The sequence below is a fragment of the Lissotriton vulgaris genome, chromosome 9, assembly GCF_964263255.1.
Source record: "Lissotriton vulgaris chromosome 9, aLisVul1.2, whole genome shotgun sequence".
In the NCBI taxonomy this organism is placed as follows: Eukaryota; Metazoa; Chordata; class Amphibia; order Caudata; family Salamandridae; genus Lissotriton; species Lissotriton vulgaris.
The window spans coordinates 260,920,133-260,939,702 of NC_141697.1; the positions used below are offsets into that span (position 1 = coordinate 260,920,133).

Genomic DNA, 19,570 nt, shown 5'->3' on the forward strand with positions numbered 1-19,570 from the left:
TGTTTTTAAAATTAAATGAAATATTTATTTGGGAAGGGGCAGTGGTCTTAAAAAAAAGTATTCCAGTATCCTAGACCGAGGTAGACAGGTTCTATGTTTACGAGTTTAATGGAGACTCCCGTGAATTTGGCGCTGTAGTGCAGGAAATAGGTGATTGGCAAAAGTTACGGGGTTGGAGGAACCACCAACTCTCATGCGTCTACATTTTAGACTCAGAAGCTTTTAATGCATATGGGGAGCTGGTATCCAGTACCACCCTCCAGGAGGACTTCCTTTTCATAGCAATGAAGGAATTGGGACATAGGAAAAGGGGAGATGTGATCCACAAATTACACACTTGTCAAGCGGATGAAATTAAAAAAAAAAAATTTTAAACAATCAAATATATAGCCACCTCACATATTACATATTACATGAACAATTCACAGCAAAAGTTCATGCCAAATAGAATACTATAAAAATATACCTATGACAAATTTTAAATCAAATCACTGGACTTAAAAAAAAATTCAAAGGAAAAGATCAGTTAACACAAACTATGTGCATATCAACGGAAGAGCTCAAAACATATAATGCCTTGTGCATATAGTTCAAAGAAGAGATCAATTAACATCACATTATAAAAGATGATCTAGAGGAGAGGATGCATTGGCTAAACACAGATTCATTGGAGAGATCAAGGGAACACACCAGGCCACATTCTATATGTATTGGTTACAACGTCACACAATCAAGCTCCTAAATATGAAACAAGGTAAACCTACAGTACACCACATTAGCCAGCCTACCTCACCTGTAAACCAAAGGAATACATGTAACCATAATCACACTCCAGCAACATAAAACAATAACAAATGAAGCAACATTTTAATATTGAGGACGTTAGAAACCACCCACAGACGTTAAGTGCGACTGCAAATTCCAACAACATACAAATGCATGGAATTTAAAATTTACCATGGAATTTACCATGCTTGAACAGTTAGCCAGTGGAATAAACCTTCCACATTAATCTACTCCCTTGGAAAGCGGTCGCTATGCCAACATGCCAAGTGAAGTGTACACCTTTTATGAGACCCAGTATCAGACACACGGTCTTTTATTCATACAGACCTGAGGACAACGAGCAAAGACTGGATTTTCCCATTCTGAGAACAACAATTCGACAGACTCCCCATCACCTGTGGCATCTGGTGCATCTATGAGAAAAAAGAGTGACAAGAGATGTGAGAGAACTCAAGATTGACAGGGAAAGCACATATGGAGCAGGTCTAAGATGCCAAGATTGATTAAAAACAAACCTAGCGTGTGGTGAAAAGTGAGGCATGAGGTAGGGCTCAAGCATGTGGCTGTATGCAACAGCATTTTCTGCATGTGGTGCCCACGTTTGAAACAAATATTTCCTACTTCCGTTTCCCCAGATACTACAAACATGCGGCTGTGACCGCATTTTCTGAATATGGTACACACGGTTAAAACAAAGCTCTCCTACTTCTGTTTTCCGAGATACTGCAAAACCAGTGTACACATTCCACTTACAATAAAGTCTTTTCACTCCAGCATTCTGCGCTTCACAACCTGATACTTCAACCACCTATCAAGCAAAATGCACTAGCTCCAATGCATCAAGCACTGTGGCAGATTCTGTGGACAACCAGACCGTTGTTTTGTCTTCAAATGGCCTCCATACACCATTATCTTCCCTGCTGTGCAATCTCGTACGTCATGATTAGCGCATATGGAAAACACCTGGCAAGCCGGACACCAGTGGTTATCTGGCCCCTGTAGACTAAACAGACAACATGCTGGGCCTTTACTTCAACTACATGGGTAGGGATCTTGGACAAGTTCCAAAAGGTTTCCCATTGTCCCCAACTCTTTGGGAAATGCAAGGAGTGTCTGCACCCAAACCATATCCCACTCATCTGACATTTCAATATAGATTCTCTGCACAGTGCAAAATATATCTATTGACGAGAGAGATCAGTGAGGTGGTGAGCAGAGGCCCCAGCTCGGTGGGGATGGCGTTAGGAATAGTATGTGCTAGAAGATCATATACAAAGCAGTCTACCTATTCATAAACTAAAATTATTGCTATTTGCCAACTACTGTCACCATTACATTTTTTGCAATGTTCCTCAGGCAATCTATCTCTCTTCTTCCTCATCTGCTTATAGAATCCCCTCATTACTGTCAATAGACTATTCAGTTTGTACTATACGTGTAACATAACCTAAACCAGCAAGAAGGAAAAAAGTGGCCTCAACATGGTGAATGCCTAATATGCCTACATGGGTGGGGACGGACAGACGCAACAAGAGGTTTTACTACAGAGATTCGTGGAAATAGAATTTTAAAGAAGGAACAGCATCAGGGGGCATCAGAGTGATAAGAATGTGATCAAGAACAGAGCACATGTAAAGGAGACATGTCGGCCACATAAAAGAACTAAACAGTAGCTAGAGAGAAAACAGCCATTAAGAGTGAATTACCTTTCTGTAGATACCAGGGAACCCGTAGAAAGATGATTGAATGATTGGTGCGTGGACAGGTAACCCGACAGCGCAGAAACGCTATCCAGTTGCTCCCGGACTATTGGGGTTCCGAGCCTGGTTGCCAGACACAGCGAAGGCGATCTTTCCAAAGGATGGATATGCAGACACTTGCTGGCTAACAATTTTACCTGCTTAGCAACTGGAGGCCTTTCCATGCTAAGTGGCTATAATGCTAGATTAACAAAATTGAAACACGTCTGCCACTGTATGAGGCTGCAAGTGTCATCATGGTGAGGATAGGTTTCAATAGAAAATGCCAAACCTGCCTCGCCTCACTGGTGCCAAGCATTAAAGAAAAATAAACCAGGTGTGTTTATGTGCAACCACACCATCCCCTTGTAACTTGGTAAGTAAAAGAATACACTGACAAGGTGTGAATGATGAACATGTCAAATATAGGTTCCTTGAAGAATTCACCCTGGCACCTGTAAACCCCTCCTACTAAAAGGCAACAAAAGCCATATTTCTATTAACACTTACCTATAAAATACAATGTTGTCCTATTTATGCATCTCATTTACTAATCATATTCCTCAACTGTCCTACCTGCAGGCTGCCGAGCTGCACTATTCCTCTCCTCTCTGGGTCTAGGAAGAAAGGGGAGAAGCAGCTCGCTCCTAAAGGGGTGACACCAATGCTGGAACCCTAGGCACAAGAAACAGCAGAAGAGCATGGATAAGGGCACAGGAGGAATATGTGGCTGCATACGCATTAATGGCTTGGATGACATATACACAAACTTAGGGCTTTATTTTGGCGGAGTGGGACAATCACCAAGAAGAAACATATGTCCTGTCCACTATGTGTATGCCATTGTCATATATACACTGTTAATAGGACAGAAGGGACATCTGACACTTTTTGACAAATGTACTACATAGCTGTAGGACATAAATCATGCATTTACAATGCATTCATTTATCACCCATCGCCTTTACACTGCAAGCCTTTATCACACATGCCTTTACAACAGAAGGTAAGTATATGTATAGTAACTGAAACTCGTACTAAAATATACACACACATCTATATATATATACACACACACATTTTATCTTAATTGGGGGAGCCCCACTTTTTTAAAATTCTAATAATATTTTTTTATTTATGGGGGAACCCCCTTTTTTGTAACCTTACCACCCTAAACCCTAAAAACACCCTTACCACCTTATACCCCTACCCACGCCTAAACTCTAAAAGCACCCTTACCACCCAAAACCCTTACCCACCCTAAACCCTAAAAACAACCTCATCACCTAACACCCTTACCCACCACATAACCCTGAAAACACCTTTACCACCCAATACCCTCATCCATCCCTAAAGCCTAAGAACACCCTTACCACCCTATACCCATACCTAGCCCTAAACACTAAAAACACCCTTACCAGCCAATACCCTTATCACCACTAGCCACCCCTAATGCCTAACACCCATACCATCCTATACCCATTACCCACCCCAAATCCTAAAAACACTCTTATCACACTGTATACCCTTGCCCATCCCTAAACCCTAAAAACATCCCTCCTACCCAATACAGGGCTCGAAAAATCCCAAAAATGGTACTAGTCCTGCAAGACTAGTACCTTAAAAAATGTCCTCGACCTAACAGCAACCTACTTGACCTCCGTCTCTGAAAGCAGAGCAATTGTGACCAGAGAACAAGATTTAAAGGCATCTTTATTGCTCACTAGCAGCCCGTCCCGACGTCCGGGTATGAATTGCTGCCGGCCAGTAGTATATTGTTTTGTAGTATATTGTTTTGTAGGATTTCATTTTGATAGCATTTCTTATCTGTGACAGGCCTGTGAAACGCTCCGATTCACAGTGCACTGCTGATGCACTTAAGAGTGCGCGTTCAGTAGTGTGTGAACTCGAGTTTCCCTACTTTATTTTCCTTGCAATATTATATAGCGCGAACTCGACAACATGGCATGAGCACAATTTACATTACAGAAGAACACATTGATTTGTGGTAGGCACGGGGAGACAAAGCGATTTGCCTGGAATCACAGGATGTTGAGCTGATGCCGAGATTCTAACGTAGCTCCCCATCTCTAAAGTTCGCAATTCTAGATCTTGTGGTGGGAGGTGTGTCTAAAAGTGTATGTCGGTGCTGGGCATCAATGAGAGACCTGTGCATTTTTCCAATTGGTGGTGAAAAAACATGAGTATGTTGCTGGAGATGTGGGCCGCCGTGCCACCAATGTACTTACGGGGGAGGGTAAACACCCATTATTCCGCAAATTTCTTTCCGCATACCATCACTCTGCATACTTTCATTACGAAAGTACCATGACTCCGCAATGCCATTATAACGCATGGCATTACATTTTATATGCTTTTACCACGCATACATTTACAACGAAATTCGTTGTAAATGCATGAATGGTAAAAGCATAATTTTAAAAATGTTTGGATAAGGCAAGTATGGGTATAGGGGTATATGTTTTGGGGTACTGAGGTATATGTTTTGGGGTGTTTGGGTATTTTAATGGTTCAGATATAGTTTTGGGTTATGGGGTACAGGGGTATTTTTAGGGTTCAGGGCTAGGTTTGGGTTTTGGGGTATAGGGGTATTTTTAGGGTTCAGGTATAGGTTTGGGTTTTGAGGTACAGGGGTATTTTAGGGGTTCAGGGCTAGGTTTGGGTTTTGGGGTACAGGGGTATTTTTAGGGTTCAGGGCTAGGTTTGGGTTTTGGGGTACAGGGGTATTTTAAGGGTTATGGGATAGGTTTGGGGGCACAGGGGTATTTTAGGGTTCAGGGGTAGGTTTGGGTTTTGGGGTACAGGGGTATTTTTAGGGTTCAGGGGTATGTTTGGGTTTTGAGGTACAGGGGTATTTATAGGGTTCAGGGGTAGGTTTTGGTTTTGGGGTACAGGGGTATTTTTAGGGTTTATGGATAGGTTTGGGTTTTGGGGTACAGGGGTATTTTAGGGTTCAGTGGTAGGTTTGGGTTTTGGGGTACAGGGTTATTTTTATGGTTCAGGGCTAGGTTTGGGTTGTGGGGTACAGGGGTATTTTAGGGTTCAGGGGTGGGTTTGGGTTTTGGGGTACAGGGGTATTTTTAGGGTTCAGGGGTAGGTTTGGGTTTTCGGGTACAGTGGTAATTTTAGAGTTTAGGGATAGGTTTGGGTTTTGGGGTACAGGGTATATTTATAGGGTTAAGATGGGTTAGTGTTAAAGGGTGTTGGGGTATTTTAAGGAGTAAGGGTGGGTTATGATTATGGGGTGCCGGGGTATTTAAGGGGAGCAGGGTGGGCACCTGGAGCTGGAATGTACAGAACCTGGGTAGAAAAAACATTGGAATATTGGGCACAACGCTCCCTTTTTTTTCCCCCGTAATCTCGCACACGCTCCCGCCCCCAGCACACGATATGAGATATGGCATGAAGGGCGGAACGTACCACACGCCAGCACACGCCCACAGCACAACGCAGACACGCGCAGAAGGGACTACTTTGCTGGCACGTTTCTTTTACCTTTTTGTATTAAATCTTTTTTATTGAGCAGTAAACAAGTGCAATGCACCTCATAAAGTCATCTACGCCGATCTAAATAGGAGGCGGCCTAAGATAGAACCACCGTGTACCCGTGACCAACGGACCCCACGGCCAGCATAGTTAACACAGCAAGCCGCCTACAACCCTGGGGGGTTTGTGGGGGTCTCCCCCCAAAAAATAACAACAATTATGGAGCGAGTTACATAAATTAAAAAAACGCTCTTTAGTATTTATGAAGTAAAAGGAAAGAGCCTCCCCCAAAGACGTGCAGTGTACGTCAAAAAAGCAGTCCTTTTTTTATTTTGGAAGACGTGTTTTGACGCTTGTTTCCATGGTGGATGGAAGTAAGGGCTGCTGGAGAAAGACCTGCAGGTAAGACGTTTCTACTCGTGGTATAATCCTTCGTTGTAAATTCCAGCGTGGTAAAGCCACTTGCGATGTAAAATTCGCGTGGTAATGCCATGCGTGGAACTTGTAATCGTGGAAAAATCATATATTCGAGGATTGTAGTTAGCCTCTGCCAAAGCAAGAACAATAGAATACTTTCTCTTAAATACAGCCCCAGTGGGCATATTCCTATACATCCATTAACTTAATATAAAAACAGTGTATTAACCACCCTGAACACCAAGGAAATTGTGAGAAATAAACATATTATTAAACAATGTGAAATGATTAAAATTGATTAATTACTCAAACGGCCAAAGACTTATTCCTAGTAGATGGACACAAGAAGATATTTACAGTTTTAAAATCACTTTGAACATCATATATTGATTTACAAAAACGTATAAAAATCTTCTGTTGAATTCAACCCATTAGGGCTCTTAGTGTCCATCTCAAGAATATATTTCGTTTCCAACCTTCTTAATTTAGCGTTTCTGTCACCACCACGTCTCAAGGGTAAAATGCAATCAATAATGTAATACTTCAACAGGTCAGAGTTTTTTGCGTGAACTGCAGAAAAGTGACGAGCCACGGGGTATGATTCATCACCATTTTTGATGGCCCGTAGGTGTTGGAGAATTCTCTTATGACACTGGGGTCTGGTGCTCCCTACGTATTTCAATCCGCAAGGGCACTCTAATACGTAGACTACATATTCTGATTTGCATGTAAGCTTTTTATCAATTTTCCTCGGTGTACTATGGAATGGGCTGTGGTACTCAGTCTTATTAATGCCCTGCTTACATGCCTTGCACGTTGCACATTTGATGAAGCCCTTACTTTTAGTTAACCAATCTGAGGAGGATTTGATTTCCGGACTACTAGAGACCAAGGTGTTACCCATGGAGTTGGCTTTTCTGAAAGTCAGATTGGGGGAACGCGAAAGTTTCTCCCCTAAGACTGGATCGTTCTTAATTAGAAGCCAATTCCTAGTGATAATCCTCCTGATGGCCTGGTGATGATCACTAAAAGTAAGAATGAGTCTCATGGGCTGCTCATCAATGGGAATGTCTACGATTCTGTCTCTGGTTACCAATGCCTGTGCTCTGCTTTGCGCATTGGCCCTTCTGGTCGCACTATCAATGACCTTGGGGCTGTAACCCCTTTCAATGAACCTTAATCTGCATTCCTGCTGTGCTTTAAGGCAACCAGTCTCCCTACTGCAGATTCTCCTGATCCGCAACATCTCCCCGTAAGGGATGCTGCGGATCAAGTGGTCCGGATGGTTACTGTCTGCATGTAGCACTGAATTTCCCGCCGTGCTTTTCCTATGTAATCTGGTGTTAAGAGAATTCTCACACACAAAAATCTCCACATCAAGGAACATGACCGAGGATTTGCTGATGTAGCTAGTGAACTGTAAATTCATGTCATTAACATTGAGCGAGTTCACAAAATCCTGTGCTTCACTCTCAGTCCCTCGCCAAATAAACAGTAGGTCATCAATATACCTGAACATATGTGCTACATGACTGTTAATAAATGAAAGATCTACATCCAGAAGTGTCTGTCTTTCCCATAGACCCATGTGCAGACAGGCGTAGCTAGGGGAAAAACAAGCCCCCATAGCTACGCCCCTGATTTGTTGGTATATCTGTTTGGAAAAAAGGAAGTAATTATTTTCCAGACACATGGTAATGATTGTTATTAACATCCTGTTATGTTCCATGTAGCACATGGGACGTTTCTGAAGGAAATAATCTACAGCTTTTAAACCGTCCCTATGATGTATACTAGTATACAGTGACGACACGTCCATAGAGATGAGCACCATGTCTTCACTCCATGTCACATTTTCCAGCTTCCTCAATAGGTCACCTGTATCTAATATAAAGGAAGGCAATGTTCGTACACAGTCCTGCAAAAAATGATCCACGTACTTACTGGCATTCTCCATCAGGCTACCACAAGCAGAAATTATAGGCCTGCCAGGTGGTTTCAAAATGTTCTTATGGACTTTAGGTATTAGGTACAGTACCGGTATTATGGGATTATCGTTTTTCAGAAATTTATACTCATCTGCTGACAGTAGCCCCGCACTTCTCCAGGCCATCAAGCAGGAGTAAAATTTGTCCCATGATGCTCTTACCACGCTCAAATCACAACGCCTGTAACAGTTTTTATCGGCCAACTGTCATTCTGCCTCCTCACAGTACATTTTCCGAGGCCAGAGGACAATGTTGTCCCCTTTGTCTGATTGACGTACCACAACCTCATTGTTCTTATTGAGCTTGGCCATAAGTTTGAAATAGGCATTGTCCTTGGCCGTATATCTCTTTTTTATTTCATTCTGTTTTTTGTGAAGGGTTTTCAATTCCTGTGTCACCTTGTCATGGAAGATGTCCACATTGTCCCGGATCATGATTGGGCAGAATTTAGATTTTGCCTTAAACGCTGTTAGAGGTCTTTGAGTTGTAGTTGTTGGCATTTGACTCAAAGCATCATCCGTGACATTTCCCTCTTCACGTAACTGATATAAATTTTGCATGAGGCCAATGTCTTGAACTGCAATATCTGGTATTTCCTCACCTGTATCCATGATTGTGGTTTTGTTCTTTGTGCTTCCCTGGAGTAGATGGAACTTTTTAAGTTTGATTTTTCTCACAAATTTAAACATATCTACTCGACAGTCAGCATAATTAAAGTTGCCTTTGGGACAGAAAGACAAGCCCAATGATAGGACAGATATTTCATTTTCTGTGAGTTGCACATCCGTCAAATTTATAATGGTTTGGGATTTCCCCTGTGTAGTAGATAATTCCATTATTGATTCCATTGTTTTTTTGTCTTCTTGGTGTAACGCTTTTTGGGAACTGTACCGCTGTTTGTGACATTGCCGGTGTTCCCACCTCCTGTAGTTCCTTGACTTGTTGTTTGCACACTTTGTGCATTTTGAGCCCTGGAGAGCAGTGTTTGTCGTCTGTCCTGGCTCATACAGTCCACCTCCTGCGCCAAGGTGAGTTTCTGAAAACCCGCTCTCTGCATACGTGAAATCTCGTTATCAGATCCACTCTCAATTGCTGAGCTAAGGTCAGTTGAAGAGCCAGCCATAGAGCTACTTGCTGCAGTCAATAATTCATTGGGTGCTAGTGGTTGCGTTGTCGCCTGTTTCTGTGTTTGAGTCTGTTGTTTCTTGCTCTTGACCGAGTTATACCTCTTGGCAAATGTAAACACCTGCCCGTTTTCATAGTCTCATCGATCCCTTTGGAACTTGAAACTTTTTCGTTTCTTAATTATTTCTTCCTCACTGGCCAGGCGTGCCAACATATCTTCCCAAAATCTGTGCACCACTGTGGTGGATGTTAATGAAACATTTGGCACTGATTCCAATTTTGCAATCTCCTCATTGATTCTTTCAATTTGACTCTGTAACTTTAGTCTGTCGCTTTCAGCGTATTTTACCAGCAACACCACTAGTCTCTTTGAGAAGTCGAGGTTGATTTCTGCCCAGTCGGCCAGCATGTTTGGGTCGGGATTTTCATAGCTGGGGGCCAGCATTATTCGTAGCCCCCGCGGTATACGTCCCACCTCCAAGTAGCGACTGAGGGAGCGGTGCTCCCACCACTTAGCTTGTTCTGCTTTCATTAACTTTTCCAGTTTTTTATATAGCTCACGCAGATTGGTTGACGAGTCAGTTTTGGAAGGTATGTTGTTATCGGAAACTTCAGCCCCCAGTGGGGCATCAGCAAATAAGTCAGAGGCAGCCGCCTCTCGGGTACGTAACATGTCGGCGGACATGGTGTCATACAAACTTGGGGCAAATGTATATACTACCCGCAGCGTAAATATCCGCGGAAATAGTATATATGGAATTGACGCACTACTCCCTCACCGTCTGATGCGAGCTCCCTGTTCCGTTCCGCTTCTGCTGCTAGAAACCGGAAACCGATCCTCCAACTTGCGTCCACCTTGCTCCAGGGACACTCCTCTCGCTCGACGGGGGCAATCATGGATCCTTCTAGCCAAGGATCAAAACCAACTTCCGCTGCAGCCGCAGTCCCGAAGCCAACCACTTCCTGCCGTACAGCCCAAACTCCAAGGGAGGGGTCACGCAGTTACCGGGGAAGTCAATCCGGTAAACAAACTTCCTGATTTCGCCTCCAGCACAGAGGACTCGAATCCAAAGAGACGATGCAGACCCAGATTTCGTGCAAATATTCCTTTTATTTCATAACTCGCCCAAACACCACCGCCATGACTTACACATATATATACACATATATATACACATATATATATATATATATATATATATATATATATATATATATATATATATATATATATATATATATATATATACACTCTTTCCAATCCTGAATATCAAATTTACAAACAGGCGCTGACTCTGTGGGATGCAGTGATTTCAAAGAGAAGTTTTATCCCATAAGTGAAGGACCTTGACGCGTTTCGGCGGACGAGTCCACCTTGCTCACAACATCTGTCAACACTACGGTAAAACTGCATTCTTATACTTTACTCTCTTGGTACAAACAAAAGTGAATTGTCATAACACCAACTCGTAACAAAAGACATAGAAGACTTGCATACGTTGGAAAAAGTGCATGTCATGGTGTAACATACAGTGTTTCTTCTACTCAATGGTCCACCTCTTACTAAATACAGTATGTACACATTAAATGTGTTAAATTAGCACAAATTTACACCAAGCAAAGCAAATTATATATAAAAATGGAAATCATTGTTTTACATATGCTCTGCCCGTTTACATCCTAGTTGTTATGACACGGGATTAGCAAATTTGCTAATCGCAAATTACCCATTCATTTCCATGGGCCAGGAGGCCCATAGGAATGAAGGTGCAATTTGCGATTAGCAATTAGCTAATCGCAAATTAGGAATTTCTTCAAGGGTGCAGGGGTGTCTCAAGAACACCCTGCTGCACCCCTGAAAAAGACATTTGGGGGCATATGGCGCACATACATGCCCTAAGGGCATGTATGGGCGTCATATTGCACCTTTTGTTTTTTGTAAAAAAGCTTTTTGAAAAGAATTCGCAAATTACCACCAACTAGAAGTTGGTGGTAATTTGCGAATCCTTAATGGCATTTTTTGAATATTTTTTGTTTGATACATTGCATTTAAGGAATCGCAAAATTTGCGATTCCTTAAGTGCAATCGCAAAATAAGGAATTGCAAATTTTGCTATTCCTTATTTTGCATCAAACATGTTTGATACATACCATTTGGCAAATTAGCATTCACAAAGGCCGAAATTCGCTGAATTTCGGCCTTTGCGAATGCTAATTAGCTTCATACATATGGCCCTTAGTCATCATGCCAATTACAGTCAAAGATTTTAGCTAGAAAGTCCCCAGTGTCTCTTGTATATGCAGGTAGAGCTTGAACAAATAGTTGGAGAAAAAAGTAAATGAACTTGCTTGTATTTTTTAATAGCCCTCCAATGGCTGATATAATTGGTCTGCCTGGTGGACATTCCGCATTCTTATGAACCTTTGGGATCAGGTAGAGTTGTGGTGTTACCGGGTAATTGTTCTTCATGAATTCAAACTCATTTCTCGAGATGAGCCCTGCTCCGCTCCAATCGTACAGACATCAATGGTATCTTTCTTGGATACTGACAATGTTAGTAGCGCTGATGCGGGTGTAACAGTTCTTGTCTTGTAGTTGCATCATTGCCTCTATGTTATACATTTCCAGGGGCCAGAGGACCACGTTACCCCCTTTGTCAGACCACCGTACTATATCCGTGCAATCTTTTATTTTTTGCATGACTGCCGAATACTCTGTTCTATGGTTGTGTTTGGATTTCATGAAGTCATTGCTGCTTTCAATTGCCAACTCTTTGAGATCTTTAATAACTTTGTCTGCAAAAATGTCGATGTTCTCTTTGGGCATTAGCGGAGTGAAAACAGATTTAGGTTGGAATGAAGTGGGGATAGTTGTGTAAATGTTCATACCTGACCAGGCTGCCGCTTCACCAGTGTTCATGATCCCAATCTCCTCATCAATGTCTAATTCAGCCATATCTCTAAAAAATGACATATCCGCTACATTCAGAGTGTTTATTTTTATGGAGGCTATGTTCTCATTCGCTCCTTCTTTAGTTTTCTCTTGCATGTTAAAAAAGCGTTTACGCAATTTCAATCTACGTATGAACTGATGCATGTCTATCCTAGTTTGTGTATAGTCAAAGTTTGTTACCCTGCAAAACGATAAGCCAAGCGCAAGGGTTTGTTCTTTTTGTGTTAGAGCCATGGTTGTTAGGTTTATGACTGTGTTTTCTGTCCCTGTCGTGTCATTCATCTCCTTCTGTTCCATCTGTAGGTTGTTTTTTTTCTGTTCTTTGTGCTGCACCTGCCCCTTCGCCTGTTTTTCCTCCTTCTGCTCCTTGATTTGGAGTCCTGTTTGGGGCTTGCTCCTGTCGTGGGAGTCTTGGGCGTAGGCTCATCAGGCGTTCCACGTGTAAAAAAAAAAACTCTTGGATAGCTGTTGGGACTTTACGCGTTTGACTCCCGCTCCCCGTTCCTTCTGGGTCTGATTCAATTTCGGAACAGAGGTCAGATTCGCTGGGTTCATTGTATCCCTGTTGGCCACTGCCTGTTGCTGACAATTGCTGGCGACGTATGTTTTCAAACTTCCTTGAAAAAGAGTAGCTTCTGGCACACAGGTAGTCATTTCTATCACGTTGGAACATGTTGGCTTTCCTTTTTTATTGTTTGCTCATATTTCAATACACGAGTCTTTATATCTGTTAGTCCTTTTTTAACATCATCCTGATTAGCTTTATTGTCAAGTTATTTGCATATCTCATCTATTCTGGCCAGTATTTTTTCTCTAGGAGTTGTGGCGAACTTGAATAATATCTGCAATAGGTTTCGTGATGACTGGGAGCAGTTGTCAGCCCATTCTTGTAGCATGGCAGGATCTGGGTTCTCGTAGGTTAGGGCTACTAAAATTCTCAGTCCCCTAGGTATGCGGCCCACATCTAAATATCTCTTTAGTGATGTGCATTCCCACCATTTGGCCACCTAATGTTGTCATAGTTTCTCCAATTCGCCCAGTAGTTTTTTCAGATCACTCCCTGCTGCCAAGGGTTGTGCAGTTCCACTCGTAGATTGCAATCCGGCGCTGTTATCCTTGTCGCTGAAGATGTCAAGTGCTGCATCCTCACGCTCCTTAACCCAATCCTCGGCGATCATTGCGGAAACTAAATTGTCTTTGACACCCACTGCCTGTAACTCCGAAGACCTACAGGACTACCTCTCCCATCAGCCACCTGGGGGAACCTGAAAAGCACCAACAGACCACACCGGCAAGCTTACCTGGAACCTGGTTGCCCTCCGGCAGCCATGAGAATCAGTTTACTCACGTCCGTGCAGTTTGTTCAGCGCTTATCGTCCCAGGATGTCGGCTTAGGGGGCTCTCCGTTTTCCTTGGTTTTCCAAGGAAGCCTTGTGTGTGTGTATGTATGTGTGTCTACATATTTACAAGGCTATGCAAAAACCGGGACTGGCCAGATACAGAAGTAAGACTAAAGGCTTTAGTCCTACTATTATGTCTGGCCTGTCCCGGTTTTTGCTTCTCAAAATCCGGTCACCCTATTTTGAGGTCATTGTCGCAAGGGAACGTGGTAAGTTGAGGCGTGCCTGGGGAAGCATGCACCGGGCATAGTCCAACAATTGGGCTCTTAGGCGGGTGTTGAGCGTGCCGGGGTTTCCCTTACAAGTAGCATTTTTAGGTCAAGCCTAGGCAGCGCCCATGCGCTGTCTGCAAGCCCTGTTATCTCCTCTATCAGCTTTTGGCATACCCATGAATTGCCATTTGTTTGTTGTTGTGCCATTTAGAAATACGGGGTTTTTATTGGTGCACTGTATCTGATTCTCCTGCCTTTTCGTGCTTGGGTCTTGCTCAGGCGATTTCACTCATTATTTGCTTGTGTTGGCCACAGTGGTAGAAGTGGGCGAGAAAGGGAGGGCACGGCGTGCCCCTACTTCTAAAAATTATTTCAGTCCGTTCCCCTACTTCTTACTTTTAAAAAAGCCTCCCAGGACGGCAAGAATAATCCGACTTAAAAACGCTAACTTTTTTCATTAGATTCCAGGGGCTGGTCGCACTTCTCTGGGAACTCAGCCCCCCCCTGAGCTCACACAGACCAAGGGCAGGCCCATTGTCATTCCGATTGAGGCTGATTACCCCCTTTGGAATGACAATGAGCCCCCCTCTGCCTTTAGCATACCAAGTGCCAGTGAGATTGGAGTTGGTGATTACAGAGGAGCTTTCCCCAGACAGAGTATGTGGGGAACTTGACACCATGTGAAATTTGTTAATGTTGTACACAGAGTGAATTGGACAGGAGCAGTGACCGGACAGAGGAGGCAACAGGAGCGACAGGAAAGGAAAGGTACTAGGGCAGGAGAGGTGACCGGGCAGGAGAAGTAACGGCTAGGAGAAGTGGCAGGGCAGGAGAGTTGACGTGTCAGGAGCAGTGACGGGACTGGAGAGGTGACGGGAACAGGAGAAGTGATGGGGCAGGAGAAGTGATGGGGCAGGAGAAGTGAAGGGGCAGGAGCGGTGATTAGGCATAGGCAGGAGCGGTAATCGGCAGGACCAGTGAACGGATAGGGGCAGTGAACAGATAAGAGAAGTGAACGTGGCAGGAGCAGTGAACGGGGCAGGAGCAGTGAACGGGGAAGGAGCAGTGAACGGGGCAGGAGCAGTGAACGGGGCAGGAGCAGTGAACGGGGCAGGAGCAGTGAACGGGGCAGGAGCAGTGAACGGGGCAGGAGCAGTGAACGGGGCAGGAGCAGTGAACGGGGCAGGAGCAGTGAACGGGGCAGGAGCAGTGAACGGGGCAGGAGCAGTGAACGGGGCAGGAGCAGTGAACGGGACAGGAGAAGTGAACGGGACAGGAGAAGTGAACGGGACAGGAGAAGTGAACGGGACAGGAGAAGTGAACGGGACAGGAGAAGTGACGGGACAGGAGAAGTGACGGGACAGGAGAAGTGACGGGACAGGAGAAGTGACCGGGCAGGAGAAGTGACCGGGCAGGAGAAGTGACCGGGCAGGTGACTTGACGGGCAGATAACGTGACAGGCAGATAACAAGACAGGAGAGGAGAGGTGACCGGGCAGGAGAAGTGACCGGGCAGGAGAATTGACTGGCAGGTGACATAACGGGGCAGGAGAGATGTCAGGGCAGGAGAGGTGACGGGGCAGGAGAGGTGACGGGGCAGAAGCAGTGATTAGGCATGAGCAGGAGCAGTGACCGGGCAGGAGCGGTGAACGGACAGGAGCGGTGAACGGGGTAGGAGAGGTGACAGGGCAGGAGAGGTGAACAGGGCAGGAGAGGTGAACAGGGCAGGAGAGGTGAACAGGGCAGGAGAGGTGAACAGGGCAGGAGAGGTGAACAGGGCAGGAGCGGTGAACAGGGCAGGAGCGGTGAACAGGGCAGGAGCGGTGAACAGGGCAGGAGCAGTGAACAGGGCAGGAGCAGTGAACAGGGCAGGAGAAGTGACGACGGGAGAAGTGACAGGGCAGGGGAATTGATGAAGCAGGAGTGTCGATCGAGCATGAGCAGGAGTACTGACTGGGCAGGAGCAGTGAAAGGGCAGGATCAGGATTTTCCCATGGCAACTTGAAGGGTAGGGGGCCAGTTTATTTTGGGGGGGGACCGGTTTTGTACAAGTGCAGGAGTTTTAAAAACTATGCAAAGTTCTTTGTATATTCAGCAGGTTTCAGTCAACAATACAAGTGCCAAGATAACTTTGGTGATCAATGTACCTGCTGGAGAGAGATGGGAGCATGTTTTGTCTAGTGGCTGTTTTACTCATCTAAGGTAGCGCAGAGGGGTAATATGCCTGCTGCAAAGAACATGTACCATGCATATAAAAAAGCAATATGTTATGTGCATAGTTCAGTGGGTACTGCTTTGTGTTCACTTCCCGAATGAAAGGACACTTGAATACATATGGCCTGGCTGTTCGGGCTGGAATGTTCCCATTGAGCGCAGAATCTAGACTTATTTGCATATGGCTGGGTCCAAACTGGAATGAATGTATGACATTGTTATGCATTCTGTCCATCAATTGTTCTTTTTGCATTTGTCACCCGAGTGGGACAGGTATGCTCAGACATGAGTCCTGTGCTCTCCATGCCACTGGAATCAAGCTATCCTGGCTGATGAGGGCTGAAAGCCCAAAAACGGTCCTAGGATGCTTGTTTCCAGTCCAGGGAGGACCTGGCCTGGCAGTTCGGGCTGGACTTTTCCCATTGGGTGCAGGATCAAGACTGATTTGCATATTGCTGGGTCCAAACTGGAATGGCATGGTGAGCAAAGTAACAATGGATTTTGGCCCAGATCTCTGTACTGGGGTGAATGTATGATATTGTTCTGCATTCTGTCCACCAGTTGTTCTTTTTGCTATATTATGAGTGAGCAGCTAGCTGGCTGACATGAATATGAAGGAGCCTTTGTGGGTTTCAGTGAGTCTAGATTCTCCTGAAGAGTCCCTTCCTCTTCTGAGCCCTGCTTAACACATGTGTACAGGAGGAGCCCTGTATTCATGACCTCAATGTTTGAGACAAAAAATAATCATGGATTTCTGAACAATGAGAGTAAAAGCATTAAGGTAACATGTTGTTCCTGCTTATATTTCACATGCCTTACATAAACCTGTATTACCTATGAGTGTTTGCTTTTTCCTGTATTAAACCTCAAATAAACATGTTTATCCATTGTTTTAATTAAATAAGTTTATAAGCTTTAACTGGTCAGTGAAATGCTAAACATATTAAAAATTGGTATGTTTTGCTATTTCTAGCCACACCCCTGACTCCGCCCACTGATTCAATCGTTGGTTATTCCCGCCCCCTGATTCTCCACCCACAGTTCTCCTACTTTTTTTTCCCCACTTCGACCACTGGTTGGCTAACCCAGTAGTCAGCGGTTCCTCCTGTAGGCTATCAGCATTGTTTTAGGCTTTCAGCCCGTTTCACTGTGCAATCTGGGGCGTAACAAACGCCCCTGCAGCCCCCGCAGTGCGGGGGGCCTCACTCTCTACAGTTAATGAAGGGGGCCCCCAGGGGGCCCGGCCCCCTCAGCTCTTCTGAGGGCTGTGAGAGAGGCCTGCGTTGAAGCAAGCCTCTCTCCCTCTGTGTCTGAAGCAGGTGCAGCCTGCTCCGTTCCCCTCACTCCCTCCCTCTGACTGAAGAGAAACAAAGTATCAACATTGTTTCTCTTCAGTCAGAGCCGGAGGCAGGCCCGGGACAAGGATGGGTCCCCTGAGACAGCAGTCCACTGCTCCTCTGAGGCAGCACAGAGCCCGCTCCCCCACTCTCTCCTCTCGATAAGCAAAGCCCACCCCACAAGAGAAGAGACAGGGACACGGAGGGGGTGGGGGCCCCACCCCACAAGAGAAGAGAAGAGACAAGGACAAGGATTGGGTGGGGGCCCGGCCCACCCCACAAGAGAAGAGAAGAGACAGGGACAAGATGGGGTGGGTGCCCCATCCCACAAGAGAAGAGACAGGGACAGGCCCCCACCGAGAAGAGACAGGGATAAGGATTGGGTGGGGGCCCCACCCCACAAGAGAAGAGAAGAGACAGGGACAAGAATGGGGTGGGGGCCCCATCCCACAAGAGAAGAGACAGGGACAGCCCCTCACCGAGAAGAGACAGGGACAAGGATTCAGTGGGGGCCCCACCCCACAAGAGAAGAGAAGAGACAGGGACAAGATGGGGTGGGGGCCCCATCCCACAAGAGAAGAGACAGGGACAGGCCCCACCCGAGAAGAGACAGGAACAAGGATGGGCTGGGGGCCCCATCCCACAAGAGAAGAGAAGAGACGGGGACAAGGATGGGGTGGGGTGGGGGCCCCAGAGACAGCACTCTCCTCTTCCCCTCTGAGGCAGCTCAGAGCCCGGCCCCAACGCTCTCAGAGAAGAGACGGGGACAAGGATGGGGTGGGGTGGGGGCCCCAGAGACAGCACTCTCCACTTCCCCTCTGAGGCAGCTCAGAGCCCGGCCCCAACGCTCTCCTCTCCATAAGCAAAGCCCACCCCACAAGAGAAGAGAAGAGACAGGGACAAGGATGGGGTGGGGGCCTCAGAGAGCAAGAGCAGGAGACAGCACAGAGCAGTGCTCGGGACCCTGACAAGGGTGGGAGTGGGGGCCCCCAGAGAGAGCATTCTCCAGGGCAAAGCTCACATGAGAAGGGACGAGGCAGCAAAATGGTGCCCTCAGGTAAGCCCTCTTGTTAGAACACACCATGGGCATCCGCAGTAGGGGAGGAGGGGGGGCGAGAAGGGTGCAAGGCAGAGGGGGAAAAGGGTGCAAGGCAGAGGGGGAGAAGGATGCAAGGTAGAGAAGGGTGCAAGGCGGAGGGGAGAAGGGTGTAAGGCGGAGGGAAGAAGGGTGCAAGGCAGAGGGGTGAAGTGTGCAAGGCAGAGAAGAGAAGGCTGCAAGGCAAAGAGGAGAAGGGTGCAAGGAAGAGAGGAGAAGGGTGCAAGGTAGAGAAGGGTGCAAGGCGGAGGGGGAGAAGGGTGCAGGGTAGAGGGGAGAAGGGTGCAAGGCAGAGAAGAGAAGGGTGCAAGGCGGAGGCGAGAAGGGTGCAAGGCGGAGGCGAGAAGGGTGCAAGGCGGAGGGGAGAAGGGTGCAAGGCGGAGGGGAGAAGGGTGCAAGGCAGAGGGGAGAAGGGTGCAAGGCAGAGGGGAGAAGGGTGCAAGGCAGAGAGGAGAAGGGTGCAAGGAAGAGATGAGAAGGGTGCAAGGTAGAGAAGGGTGCAAGGCGGAGGGGGAGAAGGGTGCAAGGTGGAGGGGGAGAAGGGTGCAAGGCAGAGGGGAGAAGGGTGCAAGGCAGAGGGGAGAAGGGTGCAAGGCAGAGAGGAGAAGGGTGCAAGGAAGAGAGGAGAAGGGTGCAAGGTAGAGAAGGGTGCAAGGCGGAGGGGGAGAAGAGTGCATGGCAGAGGGGAGAAGGGTGCAAGGCAGAGGGGAGAAGGGTGCAAGGAAGAGAGGAGAAGGGTGCAAGGTAGAGAAGGGTGCAAGGCGGAGGGGGAGACGGGTGCAAGGCAGAGGGGAGAC

At 46.1% G+C, this 19,570-nt stretch overlaps 1 protein-coding gene across 1 annotated transcript in view; it reads right to left on the reverse strand.

Moving 5' to 3' along the window:
* The window catches only part of MLH3 (mutL homolog 3), a 325,229-nt gene that overhangs the window by 231,200 nt on the left and 74,459 nt on the right, over nt 1-19,570 (reverse strand). The window contains exons 3-4 of the mRNA XM_086937507.1: nt 3,102-3,200; nt 1,114-1,199 (exon numbers count right to left, since the gene is read on the reverse strand). Coding sequence (XP_086793633.1) covers nt 1,114-1,199; nt 3,102-3,200 — 185 coding nt within the window. The remainder of the gene's footprint in view (nt 1-1,113; nt 1,200-3,101; nt 3,201-19,570) is intronic.